The sequence below is a fragment of the Palaemon carinicauda genome, chromosome 20 (genome assembly GCF_036898095.1).
Source record: "Palaemon carinicauda isolate YSFRI2023 chromosome 20, ASM3689809v2, whole genome shotgun sequence".
NCBI lineage: Eukaryota > Metazoa > Arthropoda > Malacostraca > Decapoda > Palaemonidae > Palaemon > Palaemon carinicauda.
In genome coordinates this window covers 39,243,666-39,263,251 of record NC_090744.1, presented here as the reverse complement: position 1 = coordinate 39,263,251, position 19,586 = coordinate 39,243,666, and the positions used below count along the sequence as shown (strand labels likewise).

General features: G+C 36.6%; 1 protein-coding gene across 1 annotated transcript in view; it reads left to right on the top strand.

The window, feature by feature from the left end:
• LOC137659743 (dynein beta chain, ciliary-like) overlaps positions 1-19,586 on the top strand; it is a gene marked incomplete at its 5' end in the record, with an annotated part of 223,797 nt that overhangs the window by 313 nt on the left and 203,898 nt on the right. Inside the window, 9 exon segments of the mRNA XM_068394556.1 lie at positions 670-866; positions 2,875-3,079; positions 3,612-3,744; positions 6,705-6,916; positions 13,295-13,389; positions 15,496-15,631; positions 16,832-16,932; positions 19,136-19,319; positions 19,476-19,586. Of these exon segments, the coding sequence (XP_068250657.1) occupies positions 670-866; positions 2,875-3,079; positions 3,612-3,744; positions 6,705-6,916; positions 13,295-13,389; positions 15,496-15,631; positions 16,832-16,932; positions 19,136-19,319; positions 19,476-19,586 (1,374 nt within the window).

Here is a 19,586-nt window from a genome sequence, read left to right as displayed (position 1 = left end):
TCTGGATATACATTTACAATTTTTTTCATGAGAGAGAGAGAGAGAGAGAGAGAGAGAGAGAGAGAGAGAGAGAGAGAGAGAGAGAGAGAGAGAGAGCTGTTTAATTTTCTGGAAATACATTTACAATTTTTTTCATGAGAGAGAGAGAGAGAGAGAGAGAGAGAGAGAGAGAGAGAGAGAGAGAGAGAGAGAGAGAGAGAGAGAGCATTTGATTTTTTTTCCGGAAATATATTTACAATTTTTTATGAGAGAGAGAAAGAGGAGAGAGAACTGTTTAATTTTCCGGAAATGCATTTAACATCTTAATCGGAGAGAGAGAGAGAGAGAGAGAGAGAGAGAGAGAGAGATGTTAAGTCTCCGGAAATGCATTTAACATCTTAATCGGAGAGAGAGAGAGAGAGAGAGAGAGAGAGAGAGAGCAATTACGAAATCCATCGTCTCCAACCTTGTGTAGTTACGCTATTATTAGCAATCATTGGTAACAAAGTTTTACCTTAAATTTCTTCTAATAAATCGATTATGACTAAAGTATTAGATCACCTCTTTAATGATTATGGTCAGCTGTGATAAACTTGATAAGAATTTACAATTCATACTTGACGACACAACTTAACAGTTAATTATTAAATTGTTAAACTGGCTCGTTAAGACCAAACCATTCTCTTTCAGGTGATAATACCGATGTTGGAGAATCCGGAAAACCGGGATGGGTGGCCGGATATGGTGTGTGAGGACGTGTCGCGTCAGTTGTATTCGCTACGGGGAACAGTGTATCGTATGTGGGGACAACTGAGGGGGCAGACCCTCCTGCCTCTTCCCTTCGGATTGGAGACTCTGGAGAAGGCGGAGAGACACGCTTTGGACACGTAAGTTCGCAGAGGCGTTTTAACGTCTGTTCAGAGATGGTGAAAATCTCTCTCTCTCTCTCTCTCTCTCTCTCTCTCTCTCTCTCTCTCTCTCTCTCTCAATATTCGAGGTTAAGATGTTTCTGATGGGGGTTGAAAGTGGGATTGGATAAGACTGCATTGTTAGTGCAGAGACATATAAAAGAAAAGTTAGTTGACATCAGTTGCATACGCACTGGGCAGCAATGAACGTTGGATACATTGTAATGATGATAGATTTGTACATTTTGGATCTTAAGAGTCATGCTCATCGACGATAGAACACACACACAGATTAATGATTAATTACTCTATAAATATTATCTGCATTTGTTCCCCATCCTTAATTGGAAAGGTTGATAATTCTATGATGACCCCGAATCAGAATGCTTCATGATATATAATTTTTTTATTGACACGATTTCATAATTTACGAGAGAAAACGAGATAAGAGATAAGATCCAATTTGTTAATACAAGAATAGATGATTTGACTAATTTAGACAATAATTAAATCGACGTGCAATGCGAAGGTATTTGCGAAATTATTGTCTGGCTAACAGATCAATAAATTTGGCTCGATTGCTTAGCGAGTATCACTTAAGTAATAATGTTACTAATTTAAACTGCCGGTAGGGGAGTAATAATATTATATTTAGTACACTTCACGAGAAGAAGCTAAGAGACTTCCTGTGGGTCCGAGGGGTCGGAATCTGAAACGAAGTATTTTCAGATACACAGAAGTATTTTTGGTGATTTGTTATGTTTGCTATGTTGCTAAATTGCGGTAAAATAACGATTTATTTGCAATTCCATTCGTAAATTGGCGTTTAGATGCCCAAACTACTGTATTTTTCCCATTTAAGAGAAAAATATACAAAATACATTTTTGGCATGCAAAATCACGCGGTGTACTGTAAGCATTACTTCGGTGTCTTTGCAGTATTCCTTCGGTGCCAAGCTGCACTTGCTTTACCCCCGTTTCCGCTTTTCTTCCATCTTCTTGTCAGTCTCTTATGACTTTTACTTCATGAATGCAACTGCAGAGTTTTCCCTAGTTCCACTTGGGTGTTGATTGGACTCACAGCCCCGACACTGGGTTATACAGTATAGCCCAAATCCATGAATCCAATCCTAGATTTATGTCCACTCTGGGCTCCAGAGCCTTTAAATATGCGGCCCTAAGATTATATAATAAGCTCCAACGAAGCATTCGAATGATTGAAGACATTAAGGCTCTCAAGAGGAAACTGAAGACTTTCTTATTTCATGAGTCTTTTGACAGTGACGATTTAACAATAAATGAACAATACGTGATCTGAAAGGATAAATACTCTGAACGAACAAGGTTTTTAAAACGACAGTGGAGGTCCTGTAGAGAGTGGGGTTCCCCTGCTGTATGGGACTGGAAAAACAGCCATCAAAGTAAGTAAGTAGGTATAACCTAAATTAGCCTATTCTTATATATTCTTGACCCAAGCACATTTCCAAAAGCTTAATACGGAATAAATGCCTTTTGACATATTTATTTTGACGTAGTTACTGATCTTAACATATTCTATATTTTCTATTAATTACTTCTTATACACAGTTTACCTGTTTCCTTTCCTCGGTGGGCTATTTTTCCTGTTGGAGCTATTGGGCTTGTAGCATCTTGCTTTTCTCACCACGGTTTTAGTTTAGCTAATAATAATAATAATAATAATAATAATAATAATAATAATAATAATAATACTATTTACATGCATATTTAAATGAATTTTGTAATGAAACCTGCAACTAGAAACATTTTGACATATTTTATAATTTTTTCATGGTCCATAATTTCACCTGAAGGGAAAGGATAGCCCACGAGAACTAGGTCTTCACGGATCTTGTTTAGGGCTACGCAACAAAGACATCAGTGTCATGATCATTAATTTGGATGACTGACAAACAGCTATTCATACTCGCACACCATAAGCAGTAATTCATTCATTTATTCATTACAGAGGTGAGATGACAGACTCCCAGCTGAAAAGTGCCATTGAGGGAGTCGTAATCAAATGGGTGCACCAAGTGGAAGAGGTTCTCCTACAGGATACAGACGATCTGGTCACCCCTGAGCACTTCCCAAAGCCCTTGGAAGAGATCACCTTCTGGAGTAAACGCAAAGAGAATTTCTCGCATATCGCGAATCAAATTCAGGATAAGAAAGTAAGAACTTATGGCAAAATTAGATCTAAAGATTTCAAGGTGAATAAGGTTTGATAAATCATGAAAAAGGAAAAAGATTCAGGCAATTTGTTTATGTATCCGACTTGGTTACAGCCACACCAAATACAGTATTGACACTTCACTGCTAAACAACCCCAGAGAGTGGGGCTACCTACACGTGGTGAAAGGGTTTGTGTATCGCCATAATTTGTTGGTTTGCTGTGAGGCGATCAGATTAAGCCTCCCTCCATCACCAATCCACTATGGCCAACGTGGTGATAAAAACTGGGCCAAACAACAGATATGAATAAGGACATATCTAAGTCCTTTGTCCTATAGTGAAATAGAAACAGCTGCATTTGTTGCTCCTGTTGTATATTAAGTTTTTTTCATTTAAACAGTAAAAGTCTCATCGGGTGCTTGAACAACATTGAGAAGAATGTGTGCCGGATTTGATGTGACATTTTATTTCACATCTGTTCTTTTCATACATTCATCTAATTGATTATCGATTTTTTTCTTTGCCTTTAAGGTGCGTATGATGTCCAATATCTTGGAGATCACGGAGTCTGCCTATTACCCAGCCTTCGTCAAGATGCGTGCTGACGTCACGATGGGTAAGTTACTTCTTCACTCCGACCTTCTTTTTTTTATATTTAGAAAATGTTTGAATCTCCAAAAGGGATTCTTTTGCCATACGAATGTTGAACATTTATTTTACATCATTCAGTTTTGATAACCGCACGTGTGTCAGTAGATAATTATTAATCATGAGACATTGAAAGAAGTATTACTCAACACAGCAAAGGAAAACTGGATTAATGAACGGTCCGAAGAAGTAAGGGAATTTGAAAGAAATCATAGATGTGCGAGTATCTACTAGAAAATTATAGAAGTGATTGGAAGAAAGAGAGAGACGAGAGAGATGACAGGGAATGTGATTAAGAATAAAGAGGAGGTATTGGTGATGGAGATAGAGGATGTTCTCAAATGTTGGGAAGAATATGTGAAGGATCTTTTTGAGGATGGTAGACGTGATAGACCTAGATTACATATACCAATGAATGGTCCAGAATCATTAAAAGAGGTAGTTGAATCAGTAGAACTTCAAAAGTTCAAAAGTTCAAAGTTGGAGCAAATGTTTTTATGTTGACCAGGCTGACATGAGTCTTTTTATAGTTTATATATGACATATCTGTTTTTGACGTTGTTAATAGTTTATATAGGACATATCTGTTTGGACGCTGTTACTTTTTTTAGAATGATGCATTGTTAATTTACTCTCATCATTTATTTCCTTATTTCCTTTCCTCACTGGGCTATTTTTCTCTGTTGGAGCCTTTGGGCTTATAGCATCTTGCTTTTCCAACTAGGGTTGTAGCTTGGCTAGTAATAATAATAATAATAATAATAATAATAATAATAATAATAATAATAATTAATAGGTTTAATGACAAGTTAAAGACAGGGAAAAAAACCCTGCCCATGATGAGATAACAATAAAAATACTGCTGGGAAACGAGAATTTTGGACCAAGAAAAATTGTAGAATTGACAAATAAAATATGTATAACACAGGATACATACCAAAAGAGATGTACAGATCCCCATCATCCAGCTTCATTGCTATCCCAAGAAACCTAATGCCGTAGAGTGCAGATTACACAGGACCATCAGCTTAATGAGCACAATAACAAAAATAATATTAAGAGTATTATTAGATAAAATAAAAAAAAAGTAAAACAAAAACCAAAAGTTCCAGAAAAATAGTGTGGACTTGCAAAAGGGAAAGGTACCAGAAATGCAATATTAAATATGCAAATGTTAACAGAGAGGGCAGTAGAGGTACAGAAAGAGGTTTAATGTGTTTTGTAGACTATGAAAAGGCATTTGATGAAGTTAGACACCCCCAACTTGAGAGATTTTTAAAAAGCTTAATTACTGACGGCAAGGACATTCAGCTAATTACCAACCTTCATTTGAGTCAGGAAGCTGCAGTTAACATCGAGAATAATTTAACGCCACGGATAGAAATAAAACGAGGAGTAAGACAAGGGTGTGTTATGTCACAAGCCCTCTTCTCCATATAAGGAGAAATCATAGTGAGAAGTATATCAGGAATGGAAGGAATAAGAGTTGGAGGAGAAAATATAAATGATATTAGATTTGCAGATGACACTGTGATAATAGTTGACTCAGAAGAGAAACTGCAAACACTTCTTGACACGTTCAAATCGAGAATGAGAACATGGGACTAAAAATCAACAAAGAAAACAGGAGTGTTAGTAGCATAAAAAACATGGAACCTTCAAATTGCTACATCATAATAGACGGAGCAACAATAAAACAAACAGATGCCTTTGTATATCTAGGTAGTATGATAACACATGATGCAAAATGTAATAAAAAATATAAATAAGTATACTAATAGCAAAAAAATGCCTTCAACAATCTGAAAACCCTATTGACAAACAACCGGATAGGGATTCAGACAGGAGTTAAAACACTGAAAACCTATGTATAGTCCACACTTACTTATGGCTCAGAGACTGAACATTAAACAAGAACTTTAGAAATAAAATAAATGCAACTGAATTATGGTTTCACAGAAGGATGCTGAAGATCCAATGGAGTGAGAGAGTAACAAATGAAGAGGTTTTGAGAAGAGTGAATCAAAAGTAATAAGGAGGAGGCAGATGGATTTCTAGGACATGTAATAAGAAGAGAAAAGATCGAACTTTCATGCCTTACGGGAAAGATAGAAGGGAGAAGAGCAAGAGGCCGCAAAGGAAAAAGTTTTTGGAGAGCTTGCTGGAAGATGTAAATGAGAATGCAACAGCTGGATAATTTATACAGAGAGCTAGAGACAGGACCAGGGGAAGGGGATTGACAGCCCACGTCGAGGACATGGCACCTAGAAAAATAAATAGATAGATAGATTATTTAGTTTCGATGGCGTAAAACACCATGGATAGATGTAGTATTAGGACAGATGCGGAATAGATACAATAATGGAGAAGCAAAAGTACATAGTTGCTATTTTGGGAAAATTGCGAAGAGTCCTATATAAGAAATAGATGCTGAACCAATTTAATGTTTCGATTTTATTCTCTGGTTTCTGGATTTTCTACATTTGAAAATTATGCTTTCTAATTTTTGTTCTTACAGCCTCTCTCTCTCTCTCTCTCTCTCTCTCTCTCTCTCTCTCTCTCTCTCTCTCTCTCTCTCTCTCTCTCTCTCTCTCTCTCTCTTTAGCACAAATCAGTCGAGGTAACGGATACAAACTGGAATTGAAAAGATACACTACTAAATTTGGTAATTTCTTTACATACAAAATAGCGAATACATGGAACAGACTTCCAGCGGATGTAGTGAACAGTGACACGGTAACGAATTCGAGAATAAGTTATACAAGATCATAGAAACTATCTGATTGTTAAACTAATTCGCTCTACCCAAGAGCTAATGAAGTCTCCGCGGGTGGACTAAACAGTCTTTGAGACATCCAAAATCCTTGTAACTCTCTAGGAAGAAAATAGCCTCCCGAGTCAATAGTTTTTAAGCTTATCCTATAAGTAAGTGGGCCTACTGTATACTCATTTTCATCGCATGTATTACTATTTCAGCCGTACAAGAGTCACGGGACATCATGATCCACTTGACTCCGATGAAACCGTTATTCGAAGGCCTGGAAGCGGGCGAGTTCCAGGAGACATCGCCTCTCATACCGCCCTTGATGCACTGCATATGCCTCCTGTGGGCGGCCTGTCCAGCCTACAGGAAGCCTGATAGAATAGTCACTCTCTTTCGGGAGATAACGAACCTGCTCATTAGTATGGTAAGTGAAATAAGACATTTATTTGAATTTATATATATATATATATATATATATATATATATATATATTTTTATATATATATATATATATATATATATATATATATGTGTGTGTGTGTGTGTGTGAGTGTGTGTGTTTTGAAAATATGCATGGGGTGTTTGTGTACTTGCTCCGTCTTTGGTGGCTACGTATTCAGAGGTTGAGTTTTATAGGGAATGCATCTGTCAACCTGGTTGACAGATGCATTCCCTATAAAACTTATGAGTAGGAAAAGTGACCCTTATTGACTTAATCTTGAATTGTAAACCAACCAATCAGGAATGACCTCGAAAAAGAAACAATGTTGGATTGATCTAGGCTAGGGAGACCAACCTTATTTGGCTAGTAAATGGGACGTCGTTTTGTAGAATGGTTAGTGAAAACAGCAGTAGAGATATTAAGAAATCCAATATATGTTATATCGCGACTATTTTATGTTAATGGAAAAATGTTAGTCAAAATGCACATTGTTGTTAATAATGCTGTAACATTCCTGTGGTACAGTATACAACAAAAGTTGTGATACCCAATGTCCCTGATTTTCGTTCGAAAGTCACTAACTGGCACCTGGTGCATGCTTCATATTTCTAAAGTAGGCTTCACACAGTCAAACGGTTTGTCAAACTCGGTTTAAAAAATACGTTTCTGAAGTGAACGGGTAATTTGGCTGTCAAACACGTTTGTCAAATGGTTTGAAGAAAGTCTGTTAGAGCCTAACTTTTGTGGGCAGGGTTTCATTCATCCACAAACCGTTTGCATGTGAGAGCAAGCGTCAAACATCAAACATGCCTCAGTAGATCTATATAAGTGTCTTTGTCCATCTTCAAATACTTACGTCAGTCATCTATCCCTAATTCCAAATCAACAAGCAAGTTGGTTTGTGAAAGATTATCTCTTTTTAACACAGTTCATCGTCCACTTTGATCTCTCTTAAGTGCCACTGCTAAACCAACGGCAATAAAACCGTCCTGGGCGAGAGAAGATCAAGTGGTATCACGCGCAGCTTGAGACGAGTCAGTGACGTCTCGTGGGTGCTAGAACTACTCACAGTCAAATATCACTCCAATGCATTTCATAGGTAGTAGGTTGGCCAGGGCACCAGCCACCCGTTGAAATACTACCGCTAGAGAGTTATGGGTCCTTTAACTGGCCAGACAGTACTACATTGGATCTTTCTCTCTGGTTACGGTTCTTTCCCTTTGCCTACACAGATACCGAATAGTCTGGCGTATTCTTTACAGATTCTCCTCTGTCCTCATACATCTGACAATACTGAGATATCCAAACAATTTCTCTTCTCCCAAGGGGTTAACTACTGCACTCTAATTGTTCAATGGCTACTTTCCTTTTGGTAAGGGTAGAAAGAGGATCTTTAGCTATGGTAAGCAGCTCTTCTAGGAGGACACTCCAAAATCAAACTATTGTTCTCTAGTTTTGGGTAGTGCCATAGCCTCTGTACCATGGTCTTTCACTGTCTTGGGTTAGAGTTCTCTTGCTTGAGGGTACACTCGGGCACACTGTTCTATCTAGTTTCTCTTCCTCTTGTTTTGTTTAAGTTTTTATAGCTTATATAAGAAATATTTATTTCAATGTATTTACTGTTCTTAGAATATTTTATTTTTCATTGTTTCCTTTCCTCACTGGGCTATTTTCCCTGTTGGGGGCCCCTGGGCCTTATAGCATCCTACTTTTCCAACTAGGGTGGTTGCTTAGCATTTAATGATAATAATAATAATAATAATAATAATAATAACAATAATAGCCATGGGGCACTATTGCATTGTTTTATAGTTGAATTAGTTCAATAGTTGTTATATGATAAAATGATATTTCCCATTACAGAAAAAAAAATATATCGTCATATAGCCTAATCAGCAGTAAAATATTACAATAAATGCTAAGGTATTGAATAAACTCAACAGTTTTCTCTTACTTCGGAAAATTATGCCTATAATAAATATTCATTTTGTCAATATTGACTAGTTTTGAGTGTTGGAATTGAAAATCATCACTATAGTATATAATTTGCGGTAATTGTTCCGCCTCAATTCTTGTGTCAGGAACCAGCCTAATAGGCCTAGTTTTACAGTACTTAACAGTTGAACTTTAAAGACAGTAGACCTATAAGCTTTAATTCTCTTACCTTTCCTGACCCCCAAAATGAAGTAAAATAATTAGCGGAAAAAAAGAGATCATGATTAAATATGTAAGTAATCATGGGGCGGAGAAATTTTAATTCCAAAATCTTAAGACTACCAAAGCCCTATATGCATTAGATTATTAGCTAGTATTTTTGCCACATGCACACACACAGCAAACAGGGGAGAGAGAGAGAGAGAGAGAGAGAGATCATGTCATAACATATATTTTCCTAGTACCCCCCCCAAAAAATCAAGGCTAGACCCTATGCGCCTATATGCTGTATAAGCGTAGGTATTTTAGTTTACTGCAAGGGGCCTATAGCAACAAAGATTTGATAAACAATATGAAAAAGTTGAAAATAAGCTTGAGCAAAATTACTTTCATGAAAATTATATAAATCACCAAGCAAAAGTGTAGCATGGATATAGGCTTATAAAATGAAATTATACTAAAAGAAGGCATGCAGAGATCCGAATTTTAAGCTTTATAAACGTCTTATTAAACATAGTAATCAAAATGTTTGTATTCAGTCAGCGAATAATAAAACCAAACCATTTTCATTTGAGAAATATTTAATTGGCTCTCTCTCTCTCTCTCTCTCTCTCTCTCTCTCTCTCTCTCTCTCTCTCTCTCTCTCTCTCTCTCTCTCTCAAATGTTTTGTATTCAGTCAGCGAATAATAAACCAAACCATTTTCATTTGAGAAATATTTAATTGGCTCTCTCTCTCTCTCTTCTCTCTCTCTCTCTCTCTCTCTCCTCTCTCTCTCTCTCTCTCTCTCTCTCTCTCAAATAATTTCAATTCTAAGATACAGTAAGCTAAGCAAACTAAAATACTTATCTATTGGTATAGCAAATAAACAGTATTTACCTGGAGTTATATCCTTATTATACATGTGTTGAGTAGGCACATCAGTATCTTTCAATTTGCGTGCATTTTAGGTTTGATAATCTATGAGTATATGTCTATGGTTTTTCTCCAAAATCACCTGGGACAAAATGAATGGAGCATATTCTTGCATTCTTCACGTTAAAATCATCTTTAATTTTGCACACTATCAACCCAAGTTTTGTAGAGAGATGGTTCCTTTAGAAATCTGTAAAATGAAATGCCTTTTTACTTGGAGATGTCGACCATCACTATTGCAACCAAACACAACACATACCACCATCATTGTTGTCTTTAATAAATTTATTAAGAAGTTGAAGAGTCTTGCCACTTAGGGGTTCCGAACTTCCGAGTGAAGTCATTGCGCGGGAAAACACAAAACTCGTTCTTTCACGAACACTTCTTCCCACCTTCGGCATATCTCCGTTTCACAAACAGCGCGAGTCACTGTGAGTCGAGGACTGAAGTTTGATGCTGGTTTGGTTTGACAGTCAAATCGTTTGAACAGGAAGGTTGGACAACCGATTCTCACAAACCGTTTGACTGTGTAAAAGCTCCTTAATCATAATGAGACTAGGTTCCAACAACGAATCAATTGCAACTTCGCTCAATATGAGATACAGTTCACCAAGCATGGTTTTAAAGCATTATTTAGGTTTTGAATTTTTACTGCAATTGAAAATGATTAAATTAATTTTTTTATTCTTCTTCTTCGCTGGCCATAAACATCGACCCCACATAGAAGTGGGAAAAGATGCAGACAAAGAAGAAGAAGAATAAAAAAAAATAAGTTAATAATTTTTAATTGTGGTAAAAATTTCAAAACCTAAATACTTAATGAATCTGTCTTTTCATTTGCCATATTAATGTATTTAACGGATTGAATATACTATCGGAGATGTATTACTGTAGTTGGGGGCGTGGTCTAACCAGTGACCAGTCACCACCTGACGGCTGACACTGACAGTGTCAGGTCTCGTCATAAGTCATCAGTTCACAAAGGTTTAGTTATCTGTTGACCGTGGTTGGAAGCAGTCATACGCGACCGGAAACTATAACTCCGCGAGTTGTATTTCACCAGATTATCGAAGATAGATATAAACTATCGTATTAACATCAATATACAGCTAAAATGATAAAATGAAGGGGAAAGATTGAAAAGCCATCTCCTGAGGTAGGTGACCTTTGTAACCAACGATTCTTTTTTCCTCCTCAATAGTAAACAAACCAATATAAGCCATAGCTTGTCTTTCAGGGAGTCTATGCGTGAAGACAGTATTTGCAATAGAGTGGTTGTCATTGTCCCTAGAATGATGAGTAAGCAAGGCTCCCATACTAAATCTCTCTCTCTCTCTCTCTCTCTCTCTCTCTCTCTCTCTCTCTCTCTCTCTCTCTCTCTCTCTCCTCTCTCCTCTCTCTCTCTCTCTATATATATATATATATATATGTGTGTGTGTGTGTGTATGTATATATATTGTAATCATATAAGTGTGTGTATGTATATATATTTTAATCAATGACATGGTATTTCAAGAGGTTTCAGTTACATTACATAGTTTGCCCATTTTTGCGTTTTATTTTTCACAATGGACTCTATATTTCAAAGAGTAACGCATATTCTTTAATATATTATGGTGGTCTACCAATCACTAAGCCTATACCCCTTTGTGTTATCAATCTTAATCATTATATGTTACCTAGTTTGATAATGTCTTTAGGTAGTTAAATTTCTTCCTCCTTCATTTAGGATTTCGTTAAACTCAACTTGTGAAGGGTGCATAGTTCCCGCCAATTGTTTAAATGTCTACGTTAGCTTCCCCTCGCCATAATCGTTGGCGATTTGGCGTTGCACTTCGGTTCAATCATTCGTATTAAACCTATGGACTTGTGAAGGAAATAAAGACGGAAGTACTGTTTAAAAACACCAAGATTGTGGAGAAATTTCTGATAGACACCCTTTATAAGTTAACAAAGATTTCATGGAGATATGTTTGTTATCAAGCCAATAGCATAGGCCTAGGTTCTAGAGCCATATTATTATTATTATTATTATTATTATTATTATTATTATTTATTATTACTATTATTAGTGTTGCTGTTATTTTATTATATCATTTGATACGTTTTAATTCTTTCTGTAGAAACTGCACGGAAAGTACAAGTAAAATATTAGAAAGGTAGAATTAATTGTACTTTTAATAGCGAAGATGACTCACCACCTCGCTTATTTACTTATTAATTTTTTTTTTCCAACTGAAGAAACTTTCATAGACTAGAACTACACGAATATAAGTAGCGTAGGCCTAGGCCTAGGCTACGCTATGACTCTGATGATTTATTACAAGTTTCGAAATCTTGATCCATTGCTTTATACACAATATGACATAAGGTTAAATAAGTTACACCCTTGAATTCCTGTCCGAAAGGCATAAATTTTTATCATTTAGACCATGCTCCGCTTAAATTTTCTCCATGGGATCGTCCTCTTTCCCATTTTCATACTATAGACAGACAGTTCCACGACCCTCATAGGAGTCATGTATTTAATTTTTTTTTTAAAATATTATTAAACATGATATTTTTCGTAATCTATCTTTAATTATAAGATTCTACATGACAAGTGACCAGTGTCTCCTCATACATAGGCCTACGCGTTTATAAAGTGAAATATAAGAGTTAATGCTAAGCGGCAACTTGTCCAGTACAAAAATAATGTAAAAAAGGCAATATCACCACTTTTACTGCAGTGTACAAGCTAGAGGATATGCTGATTTTGGATTACGTATTTGTTAATCTTGTTTTGACACTTCGCAGCACTTAATTCGAATAAATATGAACGTAGTTTCAAAATTTTACCCCGAGCTTCTACCTTTTCTCAGTGATATTGTAGTCTACCCATGTAAAAGACAGTTGTGTACGGGCAATGATAAGAAAAAGTCTTAGGATTAAGGGTGATTAATTAAATACAATATTTCAGTAATTCAGAATAAAGAAATCGTAATGATAGTATTTTGATAGTAATTCAGAATAAAAAAAAAACGCAATTGCCCAAAACAAATCTGGAAGTTCGTTTTGCTGATACAAGTGTAATTGGGGTATTGAATTAAAGTCTTGGAAGACCAAACTATGATTAATCATTGTTTTATGAAATACCTTAATTTTTTAGTCTTAAGCTCCTCTTCAGTGTGAGCGCGCATCTGTTCTCACTGAAGAGTGGCCACGAAGCCATGAGATATGTAATAGGCAGTAAAGCAATATAATTTTGTCTTATACACGTTATACTAAGTTCGATTATTTAATTCTTTCTCAGGGTAGAGCTTTTATAGGGACTGTGGGCTTTCAAGCAGAGACAACGGAGCCTTTGCAGAAAATCAACACCTGTGTCAATGTCTTCAAAACTTTCAAGTGAGTGGCGATCATTTAACACTGGTTAACATATATGCTTTCACCGCTATCCCTTCATTATGTGGTCAGTTGCTTGATGCGCCCTCTCCAATGCCTACTATCAAAAGGCACCCTTTTACACAATCTTTTCCCTCCATATCATCCTTCATTTCATCTCGCCATCCAATTCTCTGCCTCCGTCTTGATCTTCTCCCTTAACAGGTTCCTCCCAATCCCTTCTCACTCCTTCCCCACCATCCATCCTCAACACGTGCCCAAACCATATCAGTCTTGGGACTCTTATCAATTCTCACCCCTGTAATCTTTACTATGGACCGTGTTAACTTCATTTTTTGTTTTTCTTAAATATTTCAATATTCTTATATTTGCAAGAGAGCAAGAAGACTGCTTCATAGATTACTTTTTCTCTTTTTAATTTTCTTTTTACATTTGAGATTCTTTTCTTCGACATATGCTGTTTAATTATGTCACATTAATCAAGATATCTTATGTCTTCTTATTCAACTTATTTGATGGACTTTCTTATCTATGCATTTGAAAAAAAAATGTCATATATCCCTTCCAGAATAAAAACTACAAAACTGCTATCATTAAGTTTGCTTTGTCATGTTCATATTGTTTTATGATGTCTGGATATTAAGTATTATTTCATGAAACTTGTGAAAATAAAAGAACATATTAATTTTTCATCTGGAAAAAATTAGATCAAGGAGAAAGGCATGAGTAATGTCTCTTTAAAAAGTATCCTTATACTAAATCTGAGTCTTGTACCCTTTACAAAATATTCTTCCAGCATTGTTCTTAGGAACATCGAATATGATCATTGTAATAAAGTTTATAAATATAACTTATTATTTCCTATGATATCCACTATAATTCAGTCATTTCATTATCAATAACTAACATTATTTCTTGTGTCATAATCTTTTCGTTTTAAGCCTTCTTTTTTCCTCTAAGTTAGTATGATTACTATTATCATAATTAATATTTTGATAGATTACTACATGCCTCTTGGGGGTAATTTTACTGGAACTACAAACTAGCTTGTTACATATAACCTGATCTATCTTAGGGTGTCGTGGCTTACTTTACCTATCCTTGTGGCTTTTTCCTACTAATAAAGGGATTTTGACATAGGAAAAATCTATTTTTGGGTGAGATAGCCACGTTTTCCTGATGGAAGTTCCTAAAGGCAGCTTTTTATTTAGGATATTTCATGCGAGTGATATACCAGAGAATTTTACCTGTAGAGGTATCACGGACTTACTACCCCCGAAGCGAATATCCCGAAAGATATGGTGTAAGTATCAGGAACATGTTTAAAACAACCACGACTATACTTCCTCGAATAGACTTGACCTTATCTTGAAGGATATGGGATAGGATTAGATATGTGGGAGAGCCGTTACAATTCCGATACCTGTGTGTTACTGTAAACACGTTCGCTGGTTCGCCATTCCTTCTTGCAGCGCCATATTGATTGCACGCTTTTGGAGTTTTCTGCTTTGTTTTCGTGTGTTTTCGTGTGTTTTTGGATCATGGATGCCTGTGGTTCTTCTTCAAACGGTTAAGTTGACAACAAAACCTTCTTAGGGGCTTTTTCCTACCTATAATTCCTGTCAAGGGCCAGGTCCTTTCTTACAGTCTCTCCTTAAGTGCCTTGACGTAGGCCTCCCTATAATCCTTCCTAGCGGTCCTTGTCTTAACTGACGTATCTATACTTTTGAGTCTATCTAACCTATCCGTCAGCACTAAACCATGCATGGTGCCATGTCCTACCTATCCTAACCAAGGATGCCGAGTCTTACCCAACCCTTCCTAGAGTGCTGTGTCCTTGTTATGGACCTATATAATTGCTTATCTCACCATAGGTCACTTCTGTCTCGCTAATCCATATTATATTTGCTTCCTGGACCACCTAGTTTTCGTCGTCGTGAGATTATAACAAACTATTTGATAATTCAACACCTATTGTCATCCACATTATTCTATGTTTCTTTTATTTATTTTCATGCAATTCACGTGTCATTAACATTATTACCATTATTAATCCATTCTCTATAATTTTCTTCCCATTTTATGATTTTTTTTTTCGTCCATGTCCAGAGACTGCTTCGAGGAGCACCGAGCCAAGGTTGACACGTACTTTGGGGAGGACGAGAAACCTCGACGCTGGGAGTTCCATCCTACACATGCATTTGCAAGGATGGACCAGTTTCTGCTGCGTTTGGCTAACATCAAGGTACGAGAGAGAGAGAGAGAGAGAGAGAGAGAGAGAGAGAGAGAGAGAGAGAGAGAGAGAGAGAGAGAGAGAGAGAGAGTCTGTTGAATCTGATTAATTGCGCCCCTCGGTTAGAGATAAGAATTACCTCGCAGAGGCCATTTCATCTTCGCTTTTTTGATGAAAATGATATGAATTACTATGAGAGAGTAATTTCGACTCACGGAAAAGTCGTCTAACAATTGTTTACATCACAAGTAGTTGCTGACCAACCGAGTTTGAGCAACCCGCTCATGGCATCACCTCTATGTTCGGGGATTGAACGCCGATCATTTCAGCAGTCAACTGAATGTGCTATCGATTTTGCTACAAGAAGAGAGAGAGAGAGAGAGAGAGAGAGAGAGAGAGAGAGAGGAGAGAGAGAGAGAGAGAGAGAGAGAGACAAGAGTTTGTTGACTATCTAATGAGAGAGAAGGTGGGGAGGGAGTTTGTTATTATCTGATGAGAGTGAAGAGAGAGAGAGAGAGTTTATTGATAATCTGATGAGAGAGAGAGAGAGAGAGAGAGAGAGAGAGAGAGAGAGAGAGAGAGAGAGGAGAGAGAGAGAGAGAGAGAATTCCTGTTCAGTTTTTGAAGTGCAAAGGCCAGGTGACTTGGTTTATACTACACCTACTCTAAGGTCGTGGGGGATATGAAAAAGGAAAGGAAAGAAAGAATGGTTAGAAAGCTCAAACAGCTTCGTAAAGAAAGATGCATTTTGTAGTATTATTGATAGAACAGTTAATTTTATATTTTTCAAATTGAGCTAAAAATAAATAACTAGAAAACAGAATGGAGAACAGTGTTGTGCTAAAGAATATATACATATATATATATATATATATATATATATATATATATATATATATATATATATATCATTGATACTTTCATAAAAACCTGTCAGTTATTCTTTCTTATCTGAGGAGGCTATCTTACCGGCCTCAGTTTAATCAACAAAATATGAATTCCTTTATCAAAACTAAATTCCTTATAATTCTGAATTGGTATCCCTTATCAAAACTAAATTCTTTATAATGATTCTGAATTGTTATTTGACGAAGTTAAATGTACTTTCTTTAGAATATACAAGAACTTCTATATAATATTTTGTAAAACATATAAATTTGAGAACACAAAGAAATCTACCACCTCCTCTCACCATATCCTTTAACATTTCAGGAGATTTTTGACATCGCCAAAGAGTTCCTAAAGATTGAAAAGGTCGAATTTGGAGGCCCAAAGGGGAAAGTCTTGGGAGCGAACATAACAGCCGTTTTCAGGTAAGGTTACGGACCTCTATCATGGCTCTAAACAAAGGAGATTGATTTGGGCGTTTAAACCCACTTGGCTCTAACAATGACTCTACTTTTTCCTTTTGTTGTCTTGTTATCTGATCTGGCTCCGTCAAATCCCCCCAGAGGAATCAGCAACATTAATTTGTATTGTAAACATATTCTGTCACATTTGAAGACCCATATGGCGGGATCCATATTTAATGTTAAATCTACCCAATATTGAAAGTCAGGAAGATAAGAAAGGAATCATTCACTGAGTTGTCAAATTTCTATAAAAATTACTCATAAAATAATATTTTGATTAAAATGAGATCATATTGCCTGATATTGACATTGATTTTGAGGTTGTGGCGGCCTGGTGGTAGCGTCCTTGCCTGGTGATTGCCAGACTGCGGTTCGAGTACCGCTCAGACTCGTTAGTTCCCTTAGTTGCTATAACCTCACCACCCTTGTGAGCTAAGGATGGGGTGATTGGGGTGCCTATAGGTCTATCTGCTGAGTCATCAGCAGTCATTGCCTGGCCCTCTTTAGTCCTAGCTTGTGTGGAGAGGAGGCTTGGGCGCTGATCATATGTATATATGGTCAGTCTCTAGGGCATTGTCCTGCTTGATAGGACAATACCACTGTCCCTTGTCTGTGCCATTCATGAGCGACCTTTAAACCTTTAAACACACATTTCTATGCGAAGTGGTATACACGTTAAAACCATGTATATTTATTACCTAATAGCTCTATGGGATTTTGAGGGATACTGGCAAAACGTGACAGATATGGCATAACAAATGGAAATCACACTTAAAACTTATCATGTTTATGAAACGTGTGAAATGTTACATAATATTAGAATATGTATAATGACGTAGATACTTTTATTGGCAAATATGAGAAAGGTCCCGCATTTCAAGATAATTTCTAAAAAGAGTTAACAGCATAGTAAAGATGATTTTGAATACCGTTTTAGCTTATGACCGAGAATGAAGTTCCCCATAGAGGGGCATTGCCAACAGTGCATCTAAAGCAGCGTACTGTAAGCATTACTATCAAATCTTTTCTGCGTCCCTGCTCATTTTAGTTGCAACCACTTTTTAGCCGTCTTATTTACATCTTTTCCTGTTTTTTTTACAATTTGCTTTAGAATATAATTGCTATGGGTTTTTTCCCCGTTGTAACTAGGCGCTGAATGGCCTCCTTGGTTGGTTAAATTCCTGACGCTACGGCCTAAATCCATACATACATCCGAAAATGAGTCATGCTGTATTGAATACTATACTTGGAGTAACTGCTGTCAATTTAGAACTATTTTAAAAAGGTATACTTTAAGAATGCCATCGTAACATTTTATTTTTTAATTTCTTTTTTTTTATATTGATTATCAATTTCACTCGGTGGAAATATAAACAGAAATAATCGCCCTCTCTCTAATAAGAGTAAATTTCCTTCTACAATTTTCGAATATCATAACTATGAGCTAATTTTTCATTCATTGTTATCAAGCATATTGTGACTATAACATAAGACTGGAAAGAAAGATGGTAACATTCATTGGAATAGATTTTCCCCTAACCTTTTTCGAATGTCCTAAAATAACTATGGAATAATAATTTCCACAATTTACTCAAATTTTAATTAAGTTTAACTTCTGAAGGCATCTCGGCACTGAATGACCTCCAAGACCCAAACGCTGAACCATATGTGCCAAATTTAGAAATCCGTAATTTCATGCGAAACTGGACAGAAGAACTAGAGGGGCACTCAGTAGAGCGCAGACCTGCGCCGCAGCAGTTTATATCTCGACCTCTTGCTCGACCTTGACCTTTGATCTTAACATGTATTAATTGGCGTGGATTTTCATACACTCAAATATGAACCAAGTTTGAAGTCTCTGTGACAACGGTGTCCAAACTTAGAGCTGATTACGTGAATTGGACATTTTGTTTGACCGAAGACCTTGACCTTCCAATATTTAATAATTTTTCCAGTTCTTTACATAACTGTTAATCCCTTCAAGTTTCATTACGATTGAAATTGTGGTCAGGGAGCTGATCACAAACAAACACACACGCACACAAACAAACAAACACACAAACAGAGGGTAAAACATAACCTAACTTCCTTGTCTGAGGTAAATATTCACTCTTACAGAATCAAAGTATTATTTAGCATGTCATATCGCTGTTTTATCTTTCAGTGAATTTAACGAGGCCTACACTGCCTTTTCCATCAACACCTACGACTGCCTGGACCCTGCCGAGCAAGCCTTCGCCGAAGGGCACCGCCAGTTCAAGATGAAAGTTACCGAGCTGGAGCAACGGCTCAGCCTGATCGTCAGACACGCTCTGCAGGAGAGTCAAAGCCCTGAGGCCTACTTCAAGGTTGGGGGGCTTGGTTTTTAAACTTTTCCTGAATCCTTAGAAATACGTTTTTTTAATCCTACATTATTCTTAACTTACGATTTTCACATCTTATTTGTAAAGTAATTTTTTAAAATGCATTTATAATTTAATATTTATCATATAATTCTGTTTTAGGTTGTAGAGTTACTGGGGACTATGCTGGAACGCCCAATTATCCTGAACGAATACACCAATTGTCTTCCACATCTTATGGATCTTCTTAAACACGAAGTAGAAACAGCTAAG